Below are 23,363 nucleotides of genomic sequence, written 5' to 3'. Positions count from 1 at the left end.
TGTCTTCCGTCTGTCCTGGGGCGAGCATGGGCCCTGTGAGGTGTTCTGTCTGTCTGTCCTGGGGCAAGCGCGGGCCCTGTGAGGGTGCTCTGTCTGTCTGTCTGTCCTGGGGCGAGTATGGACCCTGTGAGGTGCTGTGTCCTCTGTCTGTCCTGGGGCGAGCACGGGCCCTGTGAGGTGCTCCGTCTGTCCCGGCGCCTGGCCGCCCCGCGTCTGTGAGGCGGGTCTTACTCCGCCTGCTGCGGGGCCCTGGCCGCTCCCGTCCCCTTTGTGTGCTGCAGACTGTCGGGCACCCGCCTGGCGAACGTGAGGCCGCGTTTCCATCGCTGACTCTCTCTTTCTGTGTTTCAGGTTTCTCTACGAATCCTCATCAAGGACTTTGGGAGCACTTTTGAATTCATAACCAAGCCAATGTCTTGGTCATGTAAAAATAGAGAAAAAGGACTCTACAGAAAGTGAGATGACTGTATTTTTCTAGTTTTTTAACGTTAACAACCCACATAATAGAGAAGAGGCAGGGCTGCTTTGGGGTGGGTGTGAGTGGAGACCTCAAAGGTCTTGACATTTGTGTGGAGCGCCTGCACGAAGGATACGTTTCATTTAACAGGTCTAGGTGTCTCTGGTGCAGAACCCCCATTGCATGAAGAAAAGACAATTTTCTAGCAAGCCCGATTGTTGTAAAAATGACTTTCATGTATCATATTGCTTGCAGACTCTGAGTAATAAAGTGGTGGCAACACCTGTTTGTGTACTTGATTGATGAACACTAGTGCGTGTCTTCCCTCCAGGGACCAGGGCTGCGCTCTGGGCCGGGCCTGGCCCTCTGCCAGGGGCAGCGGTGAGACCCATGGCGGGGCCGGGTGCGTGTGGGGAGGAGGCCACCCCGGGGCCTGACGCAGCCGCCCCCTGCCCCCGGGCATGGACGAGGCCCTGAGGCTGTGCGCACGGCACATGGACCCAGTCATCCAGCCTGACTGCTGAGCCAAGAGCCGCCCTGGCTGCATCCCGCTGACTTCGTCTCTGCGCCCCCGTTACTGGGGTCTCCACGTTCAGATCCCGATAGCCCTGGCTCGGTCCAAGGCCAGCAGCCTGCATCCTGGGCGCTGCGTTGAACGCACGCACGTTCGCTCTCAGCCCCAGGAGGAAGGCGGGCAGTTCCGATGGCACAGGGCCTCTGCCCCTCCAAGAACGGCCTGTGCAGCGATGGCGCTGAGGGGAGGCCTCCCTGCGGGGCGTCTGCAGGCTGAGGCGGGCAGCTTGTCGCAGCTAACTCTGAACATGAGACCCTGAACACCTTTGCTGCTTAACTAAGCCATGGTTTATATTGATGAATGGCCTTTCTTTTCTTTTTCGCCCTTGATTTAGTTTCTAGAAGAGTCAAGCCTCATAAAGTGAACTGAGGAGTGTTCTGTCTTTATTCCTGGGAGAGTTTGTGCAAGATGAGAAGTAGTTCCTGGGATTTTTGTAGCACTGAACTCTAAAAGGGACCTTGGTGTTTGTTTTCTTAGTGGGAAGAGGTTAATTTGCTTTTTAATTCACATGTAAGCCTTCAGTCAGGTTTTCTTTTGTGTGAAACAATGTGTGAAGTAATGCAATTTGTGGAAAAATATAATTCAGTTTTTATTGGGTCAAAATAGTTCAGAAAATTCTGATGTAGGCATACGCCCTAGAGAAATTGCTATATGTGTGCATGGAAGACAGGGAGGGTCTCAGATAGGGAGCGTGAGGCTTCACGAGAGGAGCGGGTTTAACACTCACAACACTGAACACTGTTCACTCACGCACACATGTGACAACAGTATGTGGGTGAGCAGGATTTGAACGCTGAACACTACGCTCACGCGTGTGACCACAGTATGTGGGTGAGCAGGACGGGATGAAGACACTTCCTGCCAGTCCACCCCGCTCATTTCCTGCCCACCCACTCACAGAAGGCCTCCCACCCATCATCACACATGGAGTAAAGGCAGGTCCCTTCACTGGGGCTTCGTCTCTCCCAGCTGGAGGCCCTTCTTGCTGCATCCACCTCCGGGGCTCCAGAATCTTCTAAGTGCCCAGCCCTCTCGTGCTCACCCCGATTGCTCTGAGCTTTGGGGTGCAGGTCCTGTCTCCCACTCTGGGCTGTGCCCTGGAGCCGGCAGGACTCCGTGGGACAGAGCTGTCCCCTGGGCAGGATGAGAGCGCACTCGGGAGCAGGCAGTGGTGGCCCATCCTGAGCTGAGCTGGGCAGCCTCTGCAGCAGCAGGATGGGGAGTGCTCCCCCCGCCTCATGGGGCTCTAAGGGGGTCACGGGCTGGCAGCTGCGGGCCCGTTAGAGGCGTATCTCCTGGGGGTCTGGCAGCCCAACTTCTCTCCTGCTGGAACCAGGACCATCTGATGACTCACACTGGGTTCGCGGTTCAGACAGACCCGGGCTGTGTTTGTGCAATAAAGACCTGCCAGCTGGAAATGGCCAATGGCAGTTTGGACCGAATCAGTCAACAGTTCAAGTTCCATCACGGCTGACCAGAGTGGCGGCCAAACTAAGACAAGTAACTTGGGGTTGTCTGTCAGTCCTGTTTCAGGCGCCCACCAACACGTGGGTTGTCTGCTTCCTGGAAGCCCACCCCATAGCTGTTGCTTTGGAGACGGGTCCTGGCTGAGTAGCAACCCAGTGGGCATCCCAGCCTAGCATGCCGGGCACCTGCCGATGCAAGGGAAGACCCCGTCGGTGCTGCTGACCTGGCTGAGGGCCTGGGCTCCACGAAGGAGCCCGCCTCCCAGAGGCTCCCATGCTACCGTCCTGGTGGATCCCCCACAGCTGGGCCATGTTCTCCACACAGAGAACAAGAGGCCCAGCTCCCCATCCTGACAGCTTTCTGGAGCCAATAAGACATCATGGTTAGGCTGGTCGGCTCCGAGCAAGTCCAGAGCGCTGGCTGACGGGTTTCCCAGCCGTCTCCTCTGTCTCCACTCGGCAGTGCCAAGGCTGCAGGGCCAGGGTCTGAGCCCCCCTCGTGGGGGGAGTCCCCCTCTGCTTCCTCCTCGGGTGGGCAGAAGACCTGAAGGGACATGTGCCTCAGGGGCCTTGAAAATGTTGGGAGAGTCATTCCTTGACCTGTGACCGCAACTGTGTTCTTACTGTGCACCTTGGACCGGGTCATACACAGGCCCCGGCCGGTGTGTCAGCGGGAAAGGCACAAAGCGTGAGTGCACGTGGAAGACACCCACCCTGCCCAAGGGGCTCAGGAAGCAAGCACGCGTGTGGGTGTGTGCCGCACACACAGTGGACAGATCCGCGCGTGTGCACCGTTGACAGCACTGACGTGTGCTCACACACCATATCCTCGGCTGTACCCACACGCATCCGTGCTCCTGTGTGCACACTCGCCCCTACGTGTCAGGGCCCGGCACGGGCTTCCTCTCGTGACCACCTCCCCAGTGGCATCCCAGAAAGGGCTGTGCACAGCTGTGCCGCCCGCGGGAAGTCAGGCTGCCTGGGGGCCGGCCCTGTTTCCACGCGAGGTTTCCTTCCCCCCTCCTGCCTCAGGTCCCCTCCTGCCCCGGGAGCTTCCTCTGTCCTGCTCCCAGTGGAAGAGTGCAGCTGATGCCAGGTGAGGCAGGGCCTGGCACCGTCTGCCTCCTTAGATCCCCGCCGTCTGGCGGGTCCACGCCTCTGTCCGTGGGCTGTGACTGCAGCTTCCCTGCGGTCCCCCCTGTGGGTCCGGTCCCCACGCTCCATTTCGGGGGCCTTGCCCTCTGACTGTTGCTGGGACTGCCATTCCTGGAGCTTGGCACAGCTGACCCAGGCCAAGCCAGGGAGCCAAGGATGCCGGGGGCCGAGCGGGCAGGGTGTGAGGACAGTCAGCCACACGCACGCACAACACACCTCACTGAGTACACATGCAGACACGCATGCACACACCTCACTGCTGACACACACAGACACACGCATGCACACACCTTAGTACACACAGACATGCACACACCTCACTTCTGACATACACAGACACGCATGTACACACACACCTCGCTTCTGACACAGACACACACGTACGCACACACCTCACTTCTGACATACACACACGCACTCACCTCACTGCTGACACACACAGATACGCACACAGCCCATCTCTCTCTCACACAGATACACACACATACACGTACACACCTCACTTCTCTCTGACACACACACATATGCACTCACACAGCCCACCTCTCTCTCTCACACACACACACACACGCATGCATACAGCCCACCTCTCTCACACACACACACGTGCACGCACAAAGCCAACCTCTCTAACACACACATAGACACACATGCACAGCCCACCTCTCGCACATACACACACAAACATGCATGCACACAGCCCACCTCACACACACACATGCGTGCACACACCTCACTTCTCTCTGACACACACGTACACAGCCCACCTCTCTCTCTCTCACACACACACACACACGCATGCATACAGCCCACCTCTCTCACACACACACACACACATGCATGCACAAAGCCAACATCTCTAACAGAGACACACACGCATAGCCGACCTCTCTCACACACACACACGCATGCACACAGTCCACCTCTCTCACACACATGCATGCACACACCTCACTTCTGTCTGACACGCACACACACGTACACAGCCCACCTCTCTCACACAGACACACACACATACACACACCCTACCTCTCACACACACACTCACTTCTCTCTGACACACAGACACATACACACACACACAGCCCACCTCTGTCTCACACACACAGGCACACACTCACACAACTCACTTGTCTCTGCCACACAGACACAAACACACTCACGCACACACCTCACTTCTCTGTGACACACACACAGAGCCCCCATCCGCTGAAGGAACCCCCACACGCGGTGCCCAGGTCTTTAGAGAGAAAAAGTCTCCTGGGGAGGAACACACGGTCCCCAGCGCCCCCTCCGGACCCCGACAGCGGCCAGTGGCGGCAGGGTGCAGGGAGGAGGGAAGAGCCTCCGGAGACTCCACCTCGGGCCGGGTTCCTGCTGTGGAATCCCGACCTGGCGGACGGGCGCGGCTTCCGGGGCCGCGGGCCCGTCCCCGCTGACCCCCAGGTTAGGCTCCCATGGCCTCTCAGTCCCAGGCTGAGGACCCCCACAACCCCTACACGGCGCCCCTCCTCATGAACCCCGGCCCCCTTCCGGGCAGGCCCGCGCTGCCCGTGCTGCAGGCGCTCCGACTCAGGCCCCATCGTGGGGTATGAGGGGGACGGGGTCCCTGCAGGCCGGGAGACGCAGCGAGGAGGCGCAGGCGGCCCGGAGCTCGGAGCTCGTCTCAGGCACCCCTTCTCGAGCCAGGGTCCGGGAGCGCGGGCAGCTGGAGGGCCCGGGGCGGGGCGGGGCGGGGCCGGGCGTGTTGGGGCGGGACCAAGCATCGAGGGGCGGGACCAAGCATCGAGGGGCGGGGCCGGGCGTGCCGGGGGCGGGGCCGGCGGCGCTGTCCGGTGCTGAAGCCACGGCAGCGCCGGGAGCGCGGGGAGGAGCGGCCGCCATGGACTGAGTGCCGCCGACATGGGGCCGCCGCTCGCGCTCCTGCTGCTGCTGCTGCTGCCGCGCGCCCCGCCCGTCGCCCCCGCGCCCGCGCCCGCGCCCCGCACCCGGCCGCTCCCGGGGCTGCTCGGTGAGTGGGGTCGGGGTCGGGGTCGCGGTGGGGGAGGGGCGCCGTGTGGCTGAGGGGAGCGGGGAAGGGGCGCCTGACTGGGCGCGGGCGCGCTTCTGGGGGAGGGGTGGGGAGGGCTGGGGAAGAGGTGTGGGGGCGGGGGAGCGCCCAGCGAGCGGCGCGGGGTCGCGGGCGCAGCGGCGGGCGCGCGCTCTGCGGGGGCGCCCGCGCGTGTCCGCGCCGCGTGTCCCCCCCGCGCGGCCTCCCCCGCGCCTCGCGGTCGCGCGGGCGTCCCCCCGAGGGGAGTGGGGGGCAGCGGGGCGCGGGGAGGGCCAGGCCGCCGCCTCGCGGCCTGCGACGCGCGCCCGCCTTGCTGTTGAGGAGGGTCGGTAGAGGAGGGTCGGTTGAGGAGGGTCAGCTGAGGTGGGTCCGCGGGCGCCGGCCCCGGGCCCCTGAGGTGAGAGGAGCGCTTGTCGCGGGGCTGCGGGCAGAGCCGGCCCGGGCCTCGCCCCGCCGCCCCCCGGGCGCCGCCGTCCCAGAGACCGGGGACGGCCGACACAGGTGGGCACGGCCGCCGCAGGTCCCGGGCCCCCAGCGCCGCCCTGGCTTTCCTGGCGCACACGCAGCCCCGGCCTGCGGACAGCGAGCACGGGGAAGGCCAGCGCCACCCGGGAAGAGGTCCTCGCCCGCCCGGGGAGGTCCTGAGGGGAACAACGCGTCTGGTCCTCGCACCTGGCGTCCCCGTCGTCCAGCCACTTCCCCCGGAGCCACCGCGCGCCCAGGTGAGCCTGCCCCGCTGAGCCCCGCCCGGCAGGCTCGGCCCCCCCGCCCCCACTCTGCCTTGACCTCCAGGACCTTGCCTCAGAGCAGCCACAGAGGCCTGGCTGTGTGCTGGTCAGCCTTAGCTGGGCTGTGCTCCTTCCTTCATCTGGCCGGAACTGGCATGTCACCTCCTGTGAGAGCTGTTTGCTTAGCTCTCCCGACGCCGCCCTCCACACACACACGATCAGGGAGAACCAGGGTCAGCTGACACTGGCCACTCGGTGTTCCAGGGAGGGCAGTTTCCATGGGATGAAGGCGAGGTTGGTCCTCGACTATTCTGTTTCCATTGTAACTGCCCATTCATCGCAAGCTGAAAATCTCTACCACTTTCAGAAATGGTAGAGAAAGGAGGAAGGAGGGGGTGGCTCAGGGAGCGAGCAAAGGAAAACCCAAAGGCAGACATAAGTGAACAGAAGAGAATCGCTAAGCTGCCTGGGACAGCGCGGCCCGACACAGCAGTGGTGTTCTGGCTACCAGCAAAGTTGACTTGTATCATTAAGGAGAGCCTTATTCCCCCTCTGTTTTTGATGTGCTTCTAGGGAGCCTCCTGAATGCAGTCTTGGTGTGGGTCAACCTTAGGGGCCCAGACCTTTTTGAACTGTCTCAGGGACTCCAGCTGATTGGTGTAGCCTGCTGGATCCCGGAATGATTGGACATTACCATGGCGGGGTGCACGGATAGCCAGATGGAAGTGTCGTCTCCCTACTGGGGGACCCAGCCTGGGGCTGCATGTGGCCACGCCTACCCACATACACTCGCAACGTCCTGTGCACTCAGCCTTCTATCCCTGCGCCATCCTCACCCAGGGGATGCTGCTGTGTCCTCAAGGCTTACATGCACAGTCTGCAGATGGTGCAGGGGGGCCATGGTCACCCATGAAAGGCACATGCTGCCGTGTTTCTCTTTCTCAACTGTCTGGATCTTGTAAATAATGGTCACAGCAACTGCAGTGTTCCAAATAACGACAGACAAGGAAAGATGTACCCAGAGACCATAGATCTGGTCCCAGCCATGTCACTTATGCCTATTTATTTATTTAACTGTTAACACTCAACTTCAGGTTAAGGTCTATAGAACACATGGTTCAAGGCGATACACATTTTGCCTCCTCAGTTGAGTCCTAGAGTTGCAGGTTAGAATCAGGGGTCAAATGTCACCAAGACCCGAGGCCAGCTTTTTCTGCAGAGGATGCCTTGCCTTGAATTAGGGGACAGTGAAGGAGCTCTTGTTGAAACCCTGGATTGACAAAACTACCGCGTCCGAGTGTATGTTCACTGCTCTGAGCCACGTGCCACAGTCCACAGCAACTGTTGGCAGCATCTCAGTGACCGTGGACATCTCACCGCTCCCTTTCCTCAAGGGCGCCCTCTCCCCCTTAATGACGTTAGCCTCCTGACCTTCAGCACCTATTCTGCCCGTGTCTTTCTGGTGCAGAAGGCTCCCTTATGGCAGATGGTGGCCTGTTATTTATGACACGGTGATGAGAGGTGCGTGGGGCAGGAATAAGGCACCCTTCTCAAGGACCCGACTCAGCTCTGCTTGTGGCCAGAACACCATTGCTGTCAGGTAGTGCTGTCCTGGGCAGCTTAGCGATTCTCTTCTGTCTTCGGGTTTTCTTTCTTCCTCGCTCTGCCCTTCTCTGTGATTTTAGGACATCCTTTTGTTCGGGTGCTCAGTACTTTTTCCATTATGCTGCTGTGAACTTGAGCCTTTTGTCTTTAAATCATTCTTCAGTTATAGGGAGGCTAGTTTGTGAACCTGCTCTGGCAGCCCCCACATTTAAAGGCAGTCATACATATTAAAGATCTTCCTTTTTTGCTAAAGAAACACGCATTTCATTTGCTAAAGGACAGAATCCACCTTTTGTGCAAATTCAGCTTGGAGAATCCCAAGTTAGACCTACCTGGCTTTGAAGATGGGCGCCTGTTTCTTTTTCTCCTTTGTTTTTGCCTCTCGATTTGCCCACATGTATTTTTCATTCACCAGTGAGCCCACACAGGACTGAGGAGAGCGCTGCCAGGAGCAGTCGGCGTGCTTTGTCACCTAGATGGCATGATGTTTATTTTTAAATCAAAGTATTCTTCCTGCCACAAGAGCACAATCCATCCTTGCTTCTTGGGGTCCGGAGCTGTTGGTTTTGCCTCTTGTATGGTGGTGAGCAGCCTGCCCCTCCCCCGAGCGAGAGCCCCGCTGCCTGCTGCCTTCTCTCCAGCTGTGAGCCTTTTCTCTGCCGGTGGTTTCCTCCTCCTCCTGCTCTGGCCCTGCAGCCCCAGGTGCTGATTGGTGTCCCAGTGCGGCGGGACTGGGGCACAAGGAGAACCCCAGGCTTCCGGGAGAGAGAGGTACCGACAGTGGGCGCCCCCACAGGTGCAGGGGCTTTGGGTTGGGTGGTGGTGTGGCTGTCTCCCGTGTCCAGAGATGGCAGTTAAATGTATCAGGCTCAGGAGGAACGTGCAGGGAATGAACGCGGTTCTCAGATGGCTTCCTCTCTGTGCTAAGCTCAGCTGTGCATCTCGGCGTCTCGCATCTCTCCTTTTAAACGCTCATCTGGTTTCGCACCTGGTTACCAAGATCATCAGCTGTGTGTGTTCCGGGGAGGTGCGGGGGTGTGCTCAATTTGTCATAGTCCTCTTTCTCTTTTCCTCGGTGGTGGTGCTGGTCCCCACTGACAATTTCTGAATGCCGTGAAATGTGCAGGCTTAGCTGGAGCCCTGGCTTCCCCTGAAGAAGGGCAGCAGGGTGTCTACAGCTCAGGCAGGGTGCAGCCCCAGGCTCATTGTCCTGGAGCACGTGGTTTGATGAGTTCTGTGGCAATCATTGGTTCTTTTACATGATAATAATTTCTACATTCTGAGTTTATTTTGTTCTATGTTTTACATGTAGTACTACCTAACTTGCAAATGCAGTTATTCACCCCTTTCCTTAGGATTTTTGGAAGTTAGGAATATGGAGTGAGGTGGTGAAGTATGAAGAAATGGGGTCAGCTGAGCTGTTATTACACACGGTCTTATTAAGAAGGGTTTCCATTGCCACAACCTCTTTGAGCAATACCTTAGAATTTCAAGATTTTTAAATGAAAACATGTTTGTAATTGAATGGGACCCAAACTGAAAAGAACCCTCAGGCTTTGGGTGGCAGATATTTAAGATATGCCTGTGTATATGCAAATATTGCTAGTTGAAGGATGTTTTATGGGTAGAGAGGCGGAAAAAAGCTTAAGGAGTGGGCGAGGCTTTCATCTAGATGTGTGTCGGTAGATGCAGGCCTGGCGAGGCTCAGCTAGCTAGAACCTATCTTATCTCTTCTGACTAGATGTTCTGTTTCCTGAGAAAGCAAACAGTTGAATTCATGGCAGATAACCCTCTGTGCCATATAACAGCACCTGGCAGCTGTTTTCACATTAGTCTAAATTGACCTTCATAAATGTAGACCCAGCTGGAATTATTTTTCACATCTTGGTTGATAGGAGGCCAGAAAACCGGAGAAGCAGAAAACAGTCAATGCTCTTTGCAGCTGGCTGGAAACAGAGCTTGTAGGAGGACGAGGAAATTTTCTCTTTTAAAGACTCCTGCCTTCTCTAACAGCTTGGCCACAACCACTGTTTAAGTATCTAGGGCAGGAAGTGAAAAGAGGTGCGGTTCTCCTGGAAACATTTATGTTCACATATTAAGTAACATTTTTGTTTGTTAGTCAGCTTCCAAGCTGATAAGTGAGTGACTCCCACATTAGTCTAAGAAACTGGACGTTGGACTTGGAAGTGCTGACGTGTGAAACATCAGGGTCCATCTGTCTTTAAAATGGCCTTCACGTGAGGTGTGAAGAAAGGAGGAGAGCGTTGAGGGTTTTCAGAGATCGCTTGGTGTTGACTCTCCTGTGTGGGGGTGGATAAGGGAGCGTTTGGTTCACTTATTTTGCCAGAGTATCGGCTGTAATTCAGAAAACTCAAGGACGTGCCCTCTTAACGTCATGTGACTAGTAATGGTTCCCATGAGGGCAGTTCAAGAGTGTGATGGGCTGGAGGAAATGAGCTAATAGTTATAAAACAGATTGGGGTGATTTCTCTCTTTATTCAATTAAAAATGATCACACATGAAATCAAGTTTCTCTTTTGGTGTGTGTTCTGTGTACAGACTCCAGTGACAGGTGGCAGGACAGTCCTGTAACCCCAGCTCTGCCCCACGCGTTCCCCCAGCAGCCCCTGAGTGCCCTGTATGTGCCTACGTGCTGGCCCCAGAAGAGCCCTGGTGGACGCATGTTTCTGTCTGCGTTCCACAGGTGGGAAGCCTGAGGCCCAGAGCGGCTGAGGAGCACACTGTGGGACGCCCGCTGCTGGGGCTGGGTCCTGGGCTCTGGCCTCCTCCAGCGGCTAACCCAGGATGGGGTGGCGCCAGCCCCGAGTGTGCAGGTCCTGGCAGATGATCTGTATGCCCTCAGAGCCTGCCCCTCCAGTTCCCAAGAACAGGACGTCTGTAGGAGGGCGGTGATGTTCCAAACTGGAGTTTGTTCTGGCTGTCAGATTCAAGTATCTAGTTGGCCTTTCAGAGGGAATTTTGATGTTTAGAAACGGACGACTTGTTTTTGGACACCTAGCCTTCCCAAGATGGCAGGAGTGCAGTGCCACCATAGCATTCACAGATTCCTGTGTTCATGCCCTCTGCTCAGATGCCTCTCTGCTTCCATCAGATTTTTTGAATGTAGCAATACAAACACCAAAGAAGCTAGCTTTCACTTCAGACTCGTCATAGCAAATAGTCTAATTCAGAGTAAGGGAGGAAGGAAGGGTTACTTTCATAGGAAAAGGTAGAGTGGTTCCATCTAGCTTGACATTTATTTATTTATTTTTTTTTTTAGCTTGACATTTAGAGTAACAGACAGGTAAGGGAGGGTGCCTTCTGATCATTCCTTATTCTTGCCTGAGGAGGTGAAAGAATGAAGCTTCCCTTGTGTGATGTGGGCAGTCTTTGTCCCAGGTGATTCTCAAAGCCCGTTTTGCAGTCTCCTAATGTACAGTACAAAGGATGTGTTTGGAAGTTTGTTTGGGGGAAGGAATTTTCAGAAGAAAAACTGACCTGGTTTCCAAAGGGGAAAGGACTTTACATTAATGGCGCAAGTCAATTCTGACTCCAACAGTGAAATATAGTCAACTCATAAATGGACGGAGCAGCCCCTGAAGTTGGCCCTGGGAGGTTGATGCCTTTTCCATCTGGGGCTGTGGCTTTAATCCAGCTCAGAGCAGTAATTAACCTGAGGTGCGGCTGGAAGCCAGTTCAGCGATGTGTATGTTCTCTGAAGTAGCTGGTATTTTAGTGGCACCAGCTGAAGCAGACTGGTGAGAGGAAGCACAGTCTCTCCGTGGCAGGTGGGAATGGGGACGTGGGTGAAGAAGCAGCCTGAGCCGTGGTCCACCCGCCTTCCCGCCTCGAACTGTCTTCCATCCCGGAAAGGCACATTTGCTTTGTCAGTATTTCGGGTCTTCTTGAATCTCCTTTTCTGGTTTTGCCTGAAAATAGGCCAAGGTTCAGATCACCATACTTGCATCTGAGTTAAGTGCTGTCTGAACAAAACATGAGGAAGTACCAGGGTCAGTTCTGGGCGACCGGGGCCCACCCTTGTGACTGAGCGCACCCCTCGCCCTCCCCGCCCCTGCCTGGTAGCTGCCTCCCTGGGGTGTTCTGGTCCTTGATCCAGGACACGGTCAGCGTGGGGACCAGAGAGGATTCTAACAGCTTCCAAACACGTGTGGGGGCTGAGTGCATATGGGTCCAGGACACAGATCACGTGAGAAAGCTCATCATTTCGGGGTGGGGTGGGCATGTGGATAGACTAAGAAGCTGCCTCGTCTTTCTGTCTGCACTCACAGTGAGAGTCAGGAAAAATGGAGGGCTTCACCTGAATCTCTCTGAATTTATACCACGAGCAAAATGCCAGTTTGGGTGTGTGTGTTTGAGAGAATTTTATGAGATAGTGGGAGAATTCTTGACAAGGGCAGTCCTAGTTGTAACCCTACTTGTTTTTAGAAGCTGTAGTTTTCTCCAGCTTGGTGGCCTGGCACGGTGGAATACTGTTATTATTGAAAACAGTGTTACTTTGCTGAGTCCAAGTCTCAGCTGAATTGACTACTGAGGTTTTTTTTTTAAAAAATTAACATTTAAAATAGTAATATCAGAAATTCCCTGGTGGTCCAGTGGTTAGGATTCTGTACATTTGTTTCTAAGGGCCTGGGTTTGATCCCTGGTTGGGGAACTAAGATCCCACAAGCCACGTGGTACAGGCAAGAAAAAAAAAAAAAAGGTCAATATTATTTATGTTTTCTAATAAACATATTTAAAAAACTGTCACTAGTTCAACTAAGTAGAATGCAGGCCCGATTGTGTTGTAACAGTGAGAACAAGCAGTGGTGATAACACGTCTGTAGCTTATGCCATCCCTCAAAAGAGCATAAGGCCCCTGAGTAAAAGAAAGAGGGCTTAGATAATAGTCATACAGATTTTACACATTTGAGTGTAAAGTGTACTAAAAAGAGGTAGTACATTCCTTTTTCAAATGGTCAACACTTTCTTTTAAATAATATTTAACTATTTGACTGACATTTGACAAATTCAAAAATCAGAGCACCTTTGAGGGTATATTTGACATGTCTAGTTTGCACTGTTTCAAAAACACTCAAAGTGTCTATATTTTGGTCTTATCTCCAAAGTGTAAACAGTATTTGATGATAGAGACCAAAGCCCTCGCGTGTCTTGTGGAAGCACTGGAGGGGTCACACCAGCACTTGGCACCCACGCAGGGCTCCCGAGGCCACTGCTGTCCGCACCGCTCGCCTGGGCAGGTGTGAGGATGCCCCCATCCCGCTGGTGAAGATGGCCGTGATGGGGGGAGCAGGGTGCGGAGGCTCCCTGCCCCCAGGTCTGAGGACCACAGCATCTCTCTGCGGGACCTGGGCTCAGACCTTGATTTCCAACTGAGGGTGTGTGGGTCAGGTGCCAGGCCCACTCTGGGTCCGCTGGGCACTGCAGTCTGTCCCTCGGGCGTGTCTGTGTGGCTGCAGGAGGGAGCTAGTGAGCCTGGACGGTTGCCTGCCCCTTACCTACAGTTTGAGGGGTGATTCGTGCCCTGTGTTGGCAGGCCTGCCCCCACCCTAGGCTCTGGGTTCCTGCTGGGAGCCCCGCTGGGCTCTGGTCGGTGCCCCTTCCCTGTGGCGCACACCCGGAGTTCACCCCTCCTTCCCTGCAGCCTTCCTTGTGGAGAAGGGCTTCAGGCAGAGTGCGGGTGGGAGGGAGAGACGGCAGCGTCAGAAGCCGAGGCACCCATTCCTCGCAGCGCCAGAGGTGGGCTGGATGCCTCTCTGGCAGGGTGGCCTGGTGCCTGGCTGTGCATGGTCTGTCTCCCTGGAAGTGGCCGCTGCAGGCTGGGGTCTCCCATTGGCTTGTGTCTTGTTTGGGGCGAGCACTCCAAAGGGTGCATCAGGGGCAGATGCTGAAACCCCAGAGGTTGCTCTCCTACATGAGTTTGTCATTGCTGGGAGTTTAAGCAGAAGGAAGTATTTGACAATTTGAGTAAAGAAACCTTCTTTAAATGAAAAGAATATTTTTCAGAATAAAGATTAGATTCTCAGTCTGTTAAGAAGCAGTATCACTTACTTCCTGATATCTGTGATCATTTCTAATGGTTCTGTATTCCTAACATATCATAATGAACTTAAACTTTAATTTACCCTCATCATAGAGAATACTGGTGCATACACACAGATCTATAACCAGGCCATGTAGAGGATATTGCCAGTGTGCTGAAAACCATCGTGCGAAATTCATCAGACAACTACGTGTCTAGAGAAACAAACTGGTGTGGTATCAAAGGAGCAGCCTGGGAAGGGAGGCTCTATTAGTAGAGAATGCTGCACGTGGGTATGGGGTAAAGAGCGTCAGTGCGTCAGAGCTCAGCGGTGAGCTAGGTTCTGCTTAGTTACATCTGTTCTATCTGAGGAGAAGCAGTTCTCAAAGAGTATCTTGATTTAGCACTATCCTGAGAAGATAAAAACGCGCAATCTGTTAAAGGCAGAAACTTGGGTATTCATATACATATGCCTGCTCTTCTTCGCTTGTGTTCAGACATGCGTTTATTCACTGGGCTGCCTTGGGTCAGCCGTGGGCCCCCACTGCAGCAGGCCGGGCCCTCTGTTGCAGCGCGGATGCTCACTGCGCCTCCAGGCCCAGAGTTGCAGCACGTGGGCTTGTTAGTTGCTCCACACCACGGGGATCCCAGTTCCCGGACCAGGGATCGAACCCACGTCCCCTGCATTGCAAGGTGGGTTCTTAACCACAGGACCACCAGGGAAATCCTTCTGAAGATTCTGAGGGAGAGAAATACAGATGTGAAACTAATTTTAGTGTTCCAGGAGACTACATTATTGACATATTAGTAAGTTAACTAAGAAGTCAGTTGGTGATGTAAAAAAGTGATATATTCGATCTGAATTGATACTGTTGAAGGATATGTTGCATTTGTTTAATGATTAAATGTTTTCCTTAGGAACTCTGAAAGAACATCAGATATCCACAGTACATTTAAAGTCAAACACTAGGAAAAAAGAGTGATCCAGATTGTTAGAGGAGATCTTACAGGAAATAAGATGTTTCACAATGATTGTAGGAGATTGAATGTTTCAGTTCAGTCAGTTCAGTTCAGTCGCTCAGTCGTGTCCAACTCTTTGCAGCCCCATGAATCACAGCATGCCAGGCCTCCCTGTCCATCACCAACTCCTGGAGTTCACTCAGACTCACGTCCATTGAGTCAGTGATGCCATCCAGCCATCCCATCCTCTGTCATTCCCTTCTCCTCCTGCCCCCAATCCCTCCCAGTATCAGAGTCAACTCTTCGTATGAGGTGGCCAAAGTATCGGAATTCAGCTTTAGCATCAGTCCTTCCAAAGAAATCCCAAGGCTGATCTCCTTCAGAATGGACTGGTTGGACCTCCTTGCAGTCCAAGGGACTCTGAAGAGTCTTCTCCAACACCACAGTTCAAAAGCATCAATTCTTCGGCGCTCAGCTTTCTTCACAGTCTAACTCTCACATCCATACATGACCACTGGAAAAACCATAGCCTTGAGTAGACGGACCTTTGTTGGCAAAGTAATGTCTCTGCTTTTCAATATGCTGTCTAGGTTGACCATAACTTTTCTTACAAGGAGTAAGTGTCTTTTAATTTCATGGCTGCAGTCACCATCTGCAGTGATTTTGGAGCCCAAAAAAATAAAGTCTGACACTGTTTCCACTGTTTCCCCATCTATTTCCCATGAAGTGATGGGACCAGATGCCATGATCTTTGTTTTCTGAATGTTGAGCTTTAAGCCAGCTTTTTCACTCTCCACTTTCACTTTCATCAAGAGGATTGAATGGTTACTAACTCCCAAATCAAAGCCTTAACTTGAACGTTTCTATGTGGGTATGGGTATATGTGTTTCAAGTGCTGTAATAGTTCCTCCAGGATATCATAAGATGCCTCTTTGCTGTGTAAAATAAATGAATAATGGAGGAAGAGTATGTTCTCTGCAGACAAGATAGAGGGTTGCTTTAAGTGTCCCCTTGAGAAAGAGGTGTTGAGCTCCTTTACCAGCCCAGTGGTCCTCCACTGGGGTCTCGGCTGCCGTGGGGACATTTCCGGTTGTCTCAGCTCAGGTGGGAGGTGTGCTGCTAGGGTCTCCAGAGAAGGGGTTGGGATGTTGGACAGCCTACAGTGCACTGGGTGCCCCCACCTCAGAGGACTGGCCAGACCCCCTGAGGAGCCCTGCTGCAGGTGGGGCTTGGGAGGAGCTGCTGGCTGTGTGCTCACATGCGGGGGGAGAGGCGGGCTGATAGGGCGGCAGGACAGCTGTAACAGAAAGAAGCTTGCCTTCTCCCCACGGCCCTCCGGTTCTGGTGGGGTGACCATGGACCACCCTCGAATCTGAACTGTAACTGTTCTGTGAGAAACCTCACCTCGTGGACATGACCTGCACCACGTGTGTGTGCACGCATCAGTGTACATATGTGTGTCCACAGATTTGCAAATCACATATGCTTTACTGAACTAATGCTTATTATAAAACTAAACACAAATTTAGAAAGAATGAGATAACATTGTTGTTGTTCAGTCACTAAGCTGTGTCCAACTCTTTGTGACTGTATGGACTGCAGCACGTCCGGCTTCCCTGTCCATCACCATATCCTGGAGCTTGCTCAAACTCACGTCCATTGACTCGGTGATGCCATCCAACCATCTCATCCTCTGTCATCGTCATCTCCTCCTGCCTTCTATCTTCCCCAGCATCAGGGTCTTTTCTAATGAGTCAACTCTTTGCATCAGCTGGCCAAAGTACTGGAGCTTCAGCTTCAGCATCAGTCCTTCCAATGAATATTCAGAGTTGATTTCCTTTAGAATTGACTGGTTTGATCTCCTTGCAGTCTAAGGGACTCTCAAGAGTCTTCGCCAACACCACAGTTCAACAATATTAGTTTTCTGGCACTCGGCCTTCTTAATGGTCCAACTCTCACATCCGTACATGACTACTGGAAAAACCGTAGATTTGACTATATTAACCTGTGTTGTCAAAGTGACGTCTCTGATTTTTAATATGCTATCTAGGCTTGTCATAACTTTTCTTCCAAGGAGCAAGCATCTTTTAATTTAATGGCTGCAGTCACCATCTGAAGTGATTTTGGAGTCCAAGTAAAAAAGTCTGTCACTGTTCCCATTGTTTCCCCATCTATTTGCCATGAAGTGATGGGACCAGATGCCATGATCTTAGTTTTTTGAATGTTGAGTTTTGAGCCAGTTTTTTCACTGTCCTCTTTAACCTTCTTCTAAAGGTTCCTCTTCACTTTCTGCCATAAGGGTGGTGTCATCTGCATATCTGAAGTTATTGATATTTCTCCTGGTGATCTTGATTCCCACTTGTTCTTCATGCAGCCTGACATTTCACGTGATGTACTCTGCATATAAGTTAAATAAGCAGGGTAACAACATACAGGCTTGATGTACTCCTTTCCCAATTTGAACCAGTTCATTGTTCCATGTCTAGTTCTAACTTTTGCTTCTTGACCTAGATACAGGTTTCTCAGGAGGCAGGTAAGGTGGTCTGGTATTCCTTTATCTTTAAGAATTTCCCCCAGTAGTTTGTGATCCACACAGTCAAAGGCTTTAGCATACTCAATGAAGCAGAAGTAGATGTTTTTCTGGAACTCTCTTGCTTTTTCTATGATCTAGTGGATGTTGGCAATTTGATCTCTGGTTCCTTTGCCTTTTCTAAATCTACCTTGAACATCTGGAAGTTCTCGGTTCATGTACTGTTGAAGCCTGGCTTGGAGAATTTTGAGCATTACTTTACTAGCATGTGAGATGAGTACAATTGTACAGTAGTTTGAACATCCTTTGGCATTGCCTTTCTTTGGGATTGGAATGAAAACTGACCTTTTCCAGTCCTGTGGCCACTGCTGAGTTTTCCAAATTTGCTGGCATATTGAGTGTAGCACTTTCACAGCATCGTCTTTTAGGATTTGAAATAGCTCAGCTGAAATTCCATCAGCTCCCCTAGCTTTGTTTGTAGTGATGCTTCCTAAGGCCCGCTTGACTTCGCACTCCAAAATGTCTGGTTCTAGGTGAGTGATCACACCATTGTGCTTATCTGGGTCACTAAGATCTTTTCTATAGAGTTCTTCTGTTTATTCTTGCCACCTCTTCTTAATATCTTCTGCTTCTGTTAGGTCCATACCATTTCTGTCCTTTATTGTGCCCATCTTTGCATGAAATGTTCCCTTGGTATCTCTAATTTTCTTGAAGAGATCTCTAGTCTTTCCCATCCTATTGTTTTCCTCTATTTCTTTGCATTGATCACTGAGGAAGGCTTTCTTATCTCTCCTTGCTATTCTCTGGAACTCTGCATTCAGATGGATATATCTTTCCTTTTCTCCTATGCGTTTCGCTTCTCTTCTTTTTTCAGCTATCTGTAAGACCTCCTCAGACAACCATTTTTCCTTTTTGCATTTCTTTTCCTTGGAGATAGTTTTGGTCACTGCCTCTTGCACAGTGTCATGAACTTCCGTTCATAGTTCTTCGGGCACTCTGTCTATCAAATCTAATCCCTTGAATCTATTTGTCACTTCCACTGTATAATTGTAAGGGATTTGATTTGGGTCATCCCTGAATGGGGTGGTGTCACCCAGCAGTCTTGCCTCCAGCTTGTGGTTTATCCAGCCCAGCACCTCATATGATGTATCGGAATGATGTTCACTGCTTCCCAGGTGGTGGTAGTGGTAAAGAACCCTCTTGCCAATACAGGAGACATAAGAAATGTGGGTTCAGTCCTTGGGTTGGGATGATCCCCTGGAGGAGGGCATTGCAACCAGCTGCAATATTCTTGCCTGGAGAATCCCAAGGCAGAGGAGCCTGGCAGGCTATGGCCCATAGGGTCACGAAGAGTTGGCTATGACTGAAGCAATTTAGCACATACAGCACTCACTGCATATAAGTTAAATAAGCAGGGTGACAATATACGGCCTTGACGTACTCCCTTCCCAATTTTGAACCAGTCCGTTGTTCCATCTTCAGTTCTAACTGTTGCTTCTTGACCTGCATATAGATTTCTCAGGAGGCAAGTAAGGTGGTCTAGTAATTCTATATCTTTAAGATAACATTGCCAATGATTAATTATTGTTTTTGAAAGTAAAAAAACTTTTGTACTCATTAATATTAATATTGTTTCAGATGCTTAGTTTTTATGTATTTATTTTTTTGCTTAGTTTTTAAATGTTTTTTCAATCTCAGTGGTTTCAGGGTATAATTATCTACTGTATCGAGGCATAATATGCAGTTAGAACAATGTCTACTATTAATGATAATATATAGAAATCCATATTTGAAAAATTCTGAAGGATGATTTTTAATCTTGACTGCTTTCTTGTTGGGTCTGATTAAATTGCAATTCCTTTGACCTCGTGTCTGAATAGTTCCCACTAGGACAGGTATCAGCTCATGCCATTTTCTATGTTAGTGTCATCATTAACAGTCTATGATTTCTTTGCAAAAGTCCTTCAAATCTGACTCATTGTGTTTAGTTACAATTGGTTGTAACCCGCGTCACCGGGCACGCGTGAGCGACGGCACATCGAGAGGACTAGTTACAATTGGTTGTAACCCGCGTCACCGGGCACGCGTGAGCGACGGCACATCGAGAGGACTAGTTACAGTTGGTTGTAACCCGCGTCACCGGGCACGCATGAGCGACGGCACATCGAGGGGACTAGTTACAATTGGTTGTAACCCGCGTCACTGGGCACGCGTGAGCGACGGCACATCGAGGGCACCGGTGCAGGTGGGGGGAGGTCTACCCTTGCGCCTCCTTCACCTGGACTCAGGGCCCATTTGCCACAGACTGGTAAGGCTGCAGAGTGAGCCCTGACTTGGTGTAATGGTGAGTGGACAGAGGAGCCTGGCAGGCTACACTCCATGGGCTTGGAAAGAGTTGGATATGACTTAGCAACTAAACTAAACAGTATATGCACTCAGTTGTTTTTGCTGATAAATGGATGAGCCAAATGTAGACTTTCAGAGGTGGAAGATTCCCTGGTCCAGTTTCATCAATTTTTGTTAGTGTTAGTCTCTCAGTTGTGTCTGACTCTTTGCAACCCCATGGGCCTGCCAGGCTCCTTTGTCCATGAGATTCTTTAGACAGGAATACTGGGGTGGCTTGCCATGCCCTCCTCCAGGGTATCTTCCCAACCTGGGGATTGAACCCAGGTCTCCCTTATTGCAGGCAGATTCTTTACTGTCTGAATCACCAGGGAAGCCCAGTTTATAACTTCTAAGTGAGGAGATTGAGACATGAGGACGTGGTGATCACAAAGCCTCCCAGAGTGACCCAGAGAGACACTGAGGAGAGATACAGGGGTCCTCTTGGTCTGAAAGTCTCCAAGGAAGTTAATAAACATGGCCATGAAGTGTGGGCGGGCCTTGCTCAAGTTGACTCCGGATGCGGGCCCAGTTATTCTTCCAGAATCCTTCCAGTTATTCTGGATTTGGACTCTTTATTTTCAAAAGTGATAGTAAAGGATTATATTTTCCCACAAATATACATTGTCTTCTTTTGAACATTTCTTGACTATCTGAACATCTCTTCTGGCCTCATCAGCATCCAAAGCTGATGTTTTGTGTGTTTCTAGGAAGCAGAGTCCCTTTCTTGTTCCCTGCCTCGTTTCTCTGGCTTGGTATAAAATGTCAGTGAATTACAGAGGACTACTGATGATCAGATGATTAATTCCTATCAAGTATTTTTATAAAAGTGGGATGAGGGAAGAGAATATCTGATCTCAATCAGATTTTCTTGCTACTGTTCTTCATGCATCACTGTCTCCTCCAGAACACTTAATAAAATCTAGATTCTTGTTCTAAGAACATTTCAAAATGAGTGAATGGCTCGTCTTTACCTTAGAAAATGTCAGGAAGTGAGATTTACGTATTCACTTGGAATAAAATGTAAGCATTCAGAAAGTATACACTCTTATTTGGACCTTACTCTATTGGCACCTGCCAGTGGGCTGAGTGACCCATATCACGGTCTCATTTTCATTTAGAAACCATTTTTATGTCAGCTTAATCGCTTTCTACTAAATGACAAAATCTAAAGCTATTTCAATGCCAAAGATCCCAGAGGCAGTTCCGTTCCCATTAGTGGTGGACGGAGGCATTTGACTAACCCACTAGAACACGAGAGAGTCTGGACCAGGGTGGGAGATAGAAGAAGAATCAGAGTGAAGAGTTGGAGGGAATTCTAGGAGAAGGTAGATCAGAGCATCAGCCAGCTCTGGGGAGGGCTCCCCACTTCCCAGGCAGGGCTCCTGGTAGTGTCTCTGAGGTGCTGTTTGGGACCCGAGTGGGTTGTGGATGAGAAGTGGTTCAGGGGAGAGAGGACAGGCCTCGCAGGGTCAGAGACCAGCGTGAGCCGTCTCACCTTCTCCAGATAAGGTGTCGGGGGCTTTGCCTTTGCCTTCAGCCGGAAGCAGGAGCCAGGCTTCTCTGGGGAAGGTGACATCCCCAGAGATTACAGGGGGCTCCAAGTTCACGTCTGTGCCTAGGACACAGACAGCAATCCACCTGTGAATGGCACAGGTTTGAACTGCACAAATCCACTTACGCATCAGTGTTTTTCCATTAATACGTTACACTGCAGTCTGAGGGTTAAATCCATGGATAAAGAACCAGATACAGATATGGGACTGTAGCGTCCATGGATCTGGTGTCCATGGTGGGTCCTGGGACTAACCCCGTGTATACCAATGGAAAACTGTATGTCTTGAGGAAAATTCAGATATTTATCCTTCGTCAGGTTTCTCTAATATCATTATGAACAAAGTGTCAATTTTCCCTTGAGCTATACAATAGTCATATAATGCGCTGAGCACTTAGTGCCAGGCCCTGTACCAGCACTGGACATGCAAACACGTCAGTGTCCTTGCCCCCCCCGACCCTCCCTTGCCTCTGAGAACCTTCCTTGCCTGCAGAACCTTCCCTGCCCTCCAGAACTTTCCATGCCCTCCAGAACTTCCCCTGCCCTCCAGAACTTTCCATGACCTCCAGAACTGTCCTTGCTTTTGAGAACCTTCTAGAACTTTCCATGCCCTCCAGAACTTTCCATGCCCTCCAGAACTCTCCTTGCTTTTGAGAACTTTCCACAACTTTCCATGCCCTCTAGAACTTCTCATGATCTCCAGAACTTTCCATGACCTCCAGAACCTTCCCTGCCCTCCAGAACTTTCCCTGCCCTCTAGAACTTTCCGTGATCTCCAGAACTTTCCTTGCCTTTGAGAACCTTCTAGAACTTTCTATGACCTCCAGAACCTTCTTCCCTGCCCTCCAGAAGTTCACCAGGGCCCCTCTCCTGTGTATTCCTAGTGCTTGTCATACAATGAAATTTTCCCACGTGAGAACACCTTCCTGTGTAAGTACTGTGTTCTTCCTTCTGTGGATAGTTATTTTGTTGTGCTTCCTAATTCTTGCCAGGAAATCCAGGTAACACTTGTGAAGTTGACTTTTACCTTTTGGGACCCTGAAGGAATAGATGTTTCTCATTAGCTGTGCTGATGAACATAGGCTTTATTAAAAAATAATAGCATGCCAAAAGAAACAAAAATCCCAAACCTTGGAACAGGCAGAATAAAATAAATGAAATATGGCCCCAGTTTGAACTTGGAGACTCAGCAGGCAGAGCTTCAGGTCCAGCTTGAAAACACACTTTTGAAACGCTTCTGTGTGAATGTGATGGCCCTGGGGAAGCAGGCATTTGGGGAGGGAGGACTTGCCCCCCTACCTCCTCCTCCATAGCCTTAGTTATTTGTTGTTTGGGTCCTTTGGGGCTTGGCGTGGGGTAGCTGCTGGGCTGAGAGAAGAAAGCCCTTCTGTGAACCCCTAATTGATGAGCTGTCCCTAAAAAGATAGAAAGGTCACAGCTGTGCTGTGAATTGTTTCCTTAGGCACGGACCACCATTGGCCTTGATCTGGCGGTTTGTGGTGCTCCGTGTGTCAACCCTGAGTGGCTGAGACGGGGCCCACAGTCTGCAGGTGCCTTGCTGGCCGCTCCAGGGCCTGTGAGGGTGCTCTCTGTTTCTCTGCTCTGGGCTCTGTGTGGCTTGTGTTTGGAGTTGACCTTCGGCGGCTTCTCTGGCCTGTGTCCTAAATTAACAACTAGAAGAAACTGGAAGTGAGGTGTTTGTGGAAAGGATGCGAGAGTGAGGAGGAAGGACTCTTGCCTAGATTTACACACTTTGTGCTGCAGGCAGGGGCGTGAGCATGCAGACTGTGTGTGATGCTCGGCCAGTTGTGGCCTTCCAGGCCCATGGCCCAGGCTGTGAGTGGACAGCACCTGAGTCTTC

At 51.7% G+C, this 23,363-nt stretch overlaps 2 protein-coding genes and 1 long non-coding RNA gene across 7 annotated transcripts in view; all 3 read left to right on the top strand.

The window, feature by feature from the left end:
• Positions 1-756, top strand: part of NCAPG2 (non-SMC condensin II complex subunit G2) — a 74,029-nt gene extending 73,273 nt beyond the window's left edge. For 2 of the 3 annotated variants that reach the window (XM_024990665.2, XM_059885565.1), the window contains one exon: positions 352-756. In XM_024990665.2, coding sequence (XP_024846433.1) covers positions 352-403 — 52 coding nt within the window. In that variant the 3' untranslated portion in view covers positions 404-756. The remainder of the gene's footprint in view (positions 1-351) is intronic. The other variant, NM_001192449.1, reaches the window with a different exon arrangement.
• Positions 757-5,472: 4,716 nt separating this feature from the next.
• Positions 5,473-23,363, top strand: part of PTPRN2 (protein tyrosine phosphatase receptor type N2) — a 598,037-nt gene continuing 580,146 nt past the window's right edge. The window contains exon 1 of one of the 3 annotated variants that reach the window (XM_010804706.4): positions 5,473-5,663. In XM_010804706.4, the coding sequence (XP_010803008.1) occupies positions 5,555-5,663 (109 nt within the window). In that variant the 5' untranslated portion in view covers positions 5,473-5,554. The remainder of the gene's footprint in view (positions 5,664-23,363) is intronic. The other 2 variants (XM_059886008.1, XM_059886009.1) reach the window with 2 other exon arrangements.
• LOC112446465 (uncharacterized) overlaps positions 6,337-23,363 on the top strand; it is a 36,599-nt gene continuing 19,572 nt past the window's right edge. Inside the window, exon 1 of the long non-coding RNA XR_003034480.2 lies at positions 6,337-6,424. This is a non-coding gene — a long non-coding RNA (uncharacterized lncRNA). The remainder of the gene's footprint in view (positions 6,425-23,363) is intronic.

The sequence above is a fragment of the Bos taurus genome, chromosome 4, assembly GCF_002263795.3.
Source record: "Bos taurus isolate L1 Dominette 01449 registration number 42190680 breed Hereford chromosome 4, ARS-UCD2.0, whole genome shotgun sequence".
NCBI classification, from domain to species: domain Eukaryota; kingdom Metazoa; phylum Chordata; class Mammalia; order Artiodactyla; family Bovidae; genus Bos; species Bos taurus.
This window is presented reverse-complemented; position numbering and strand designations above follow the sequence as displayed.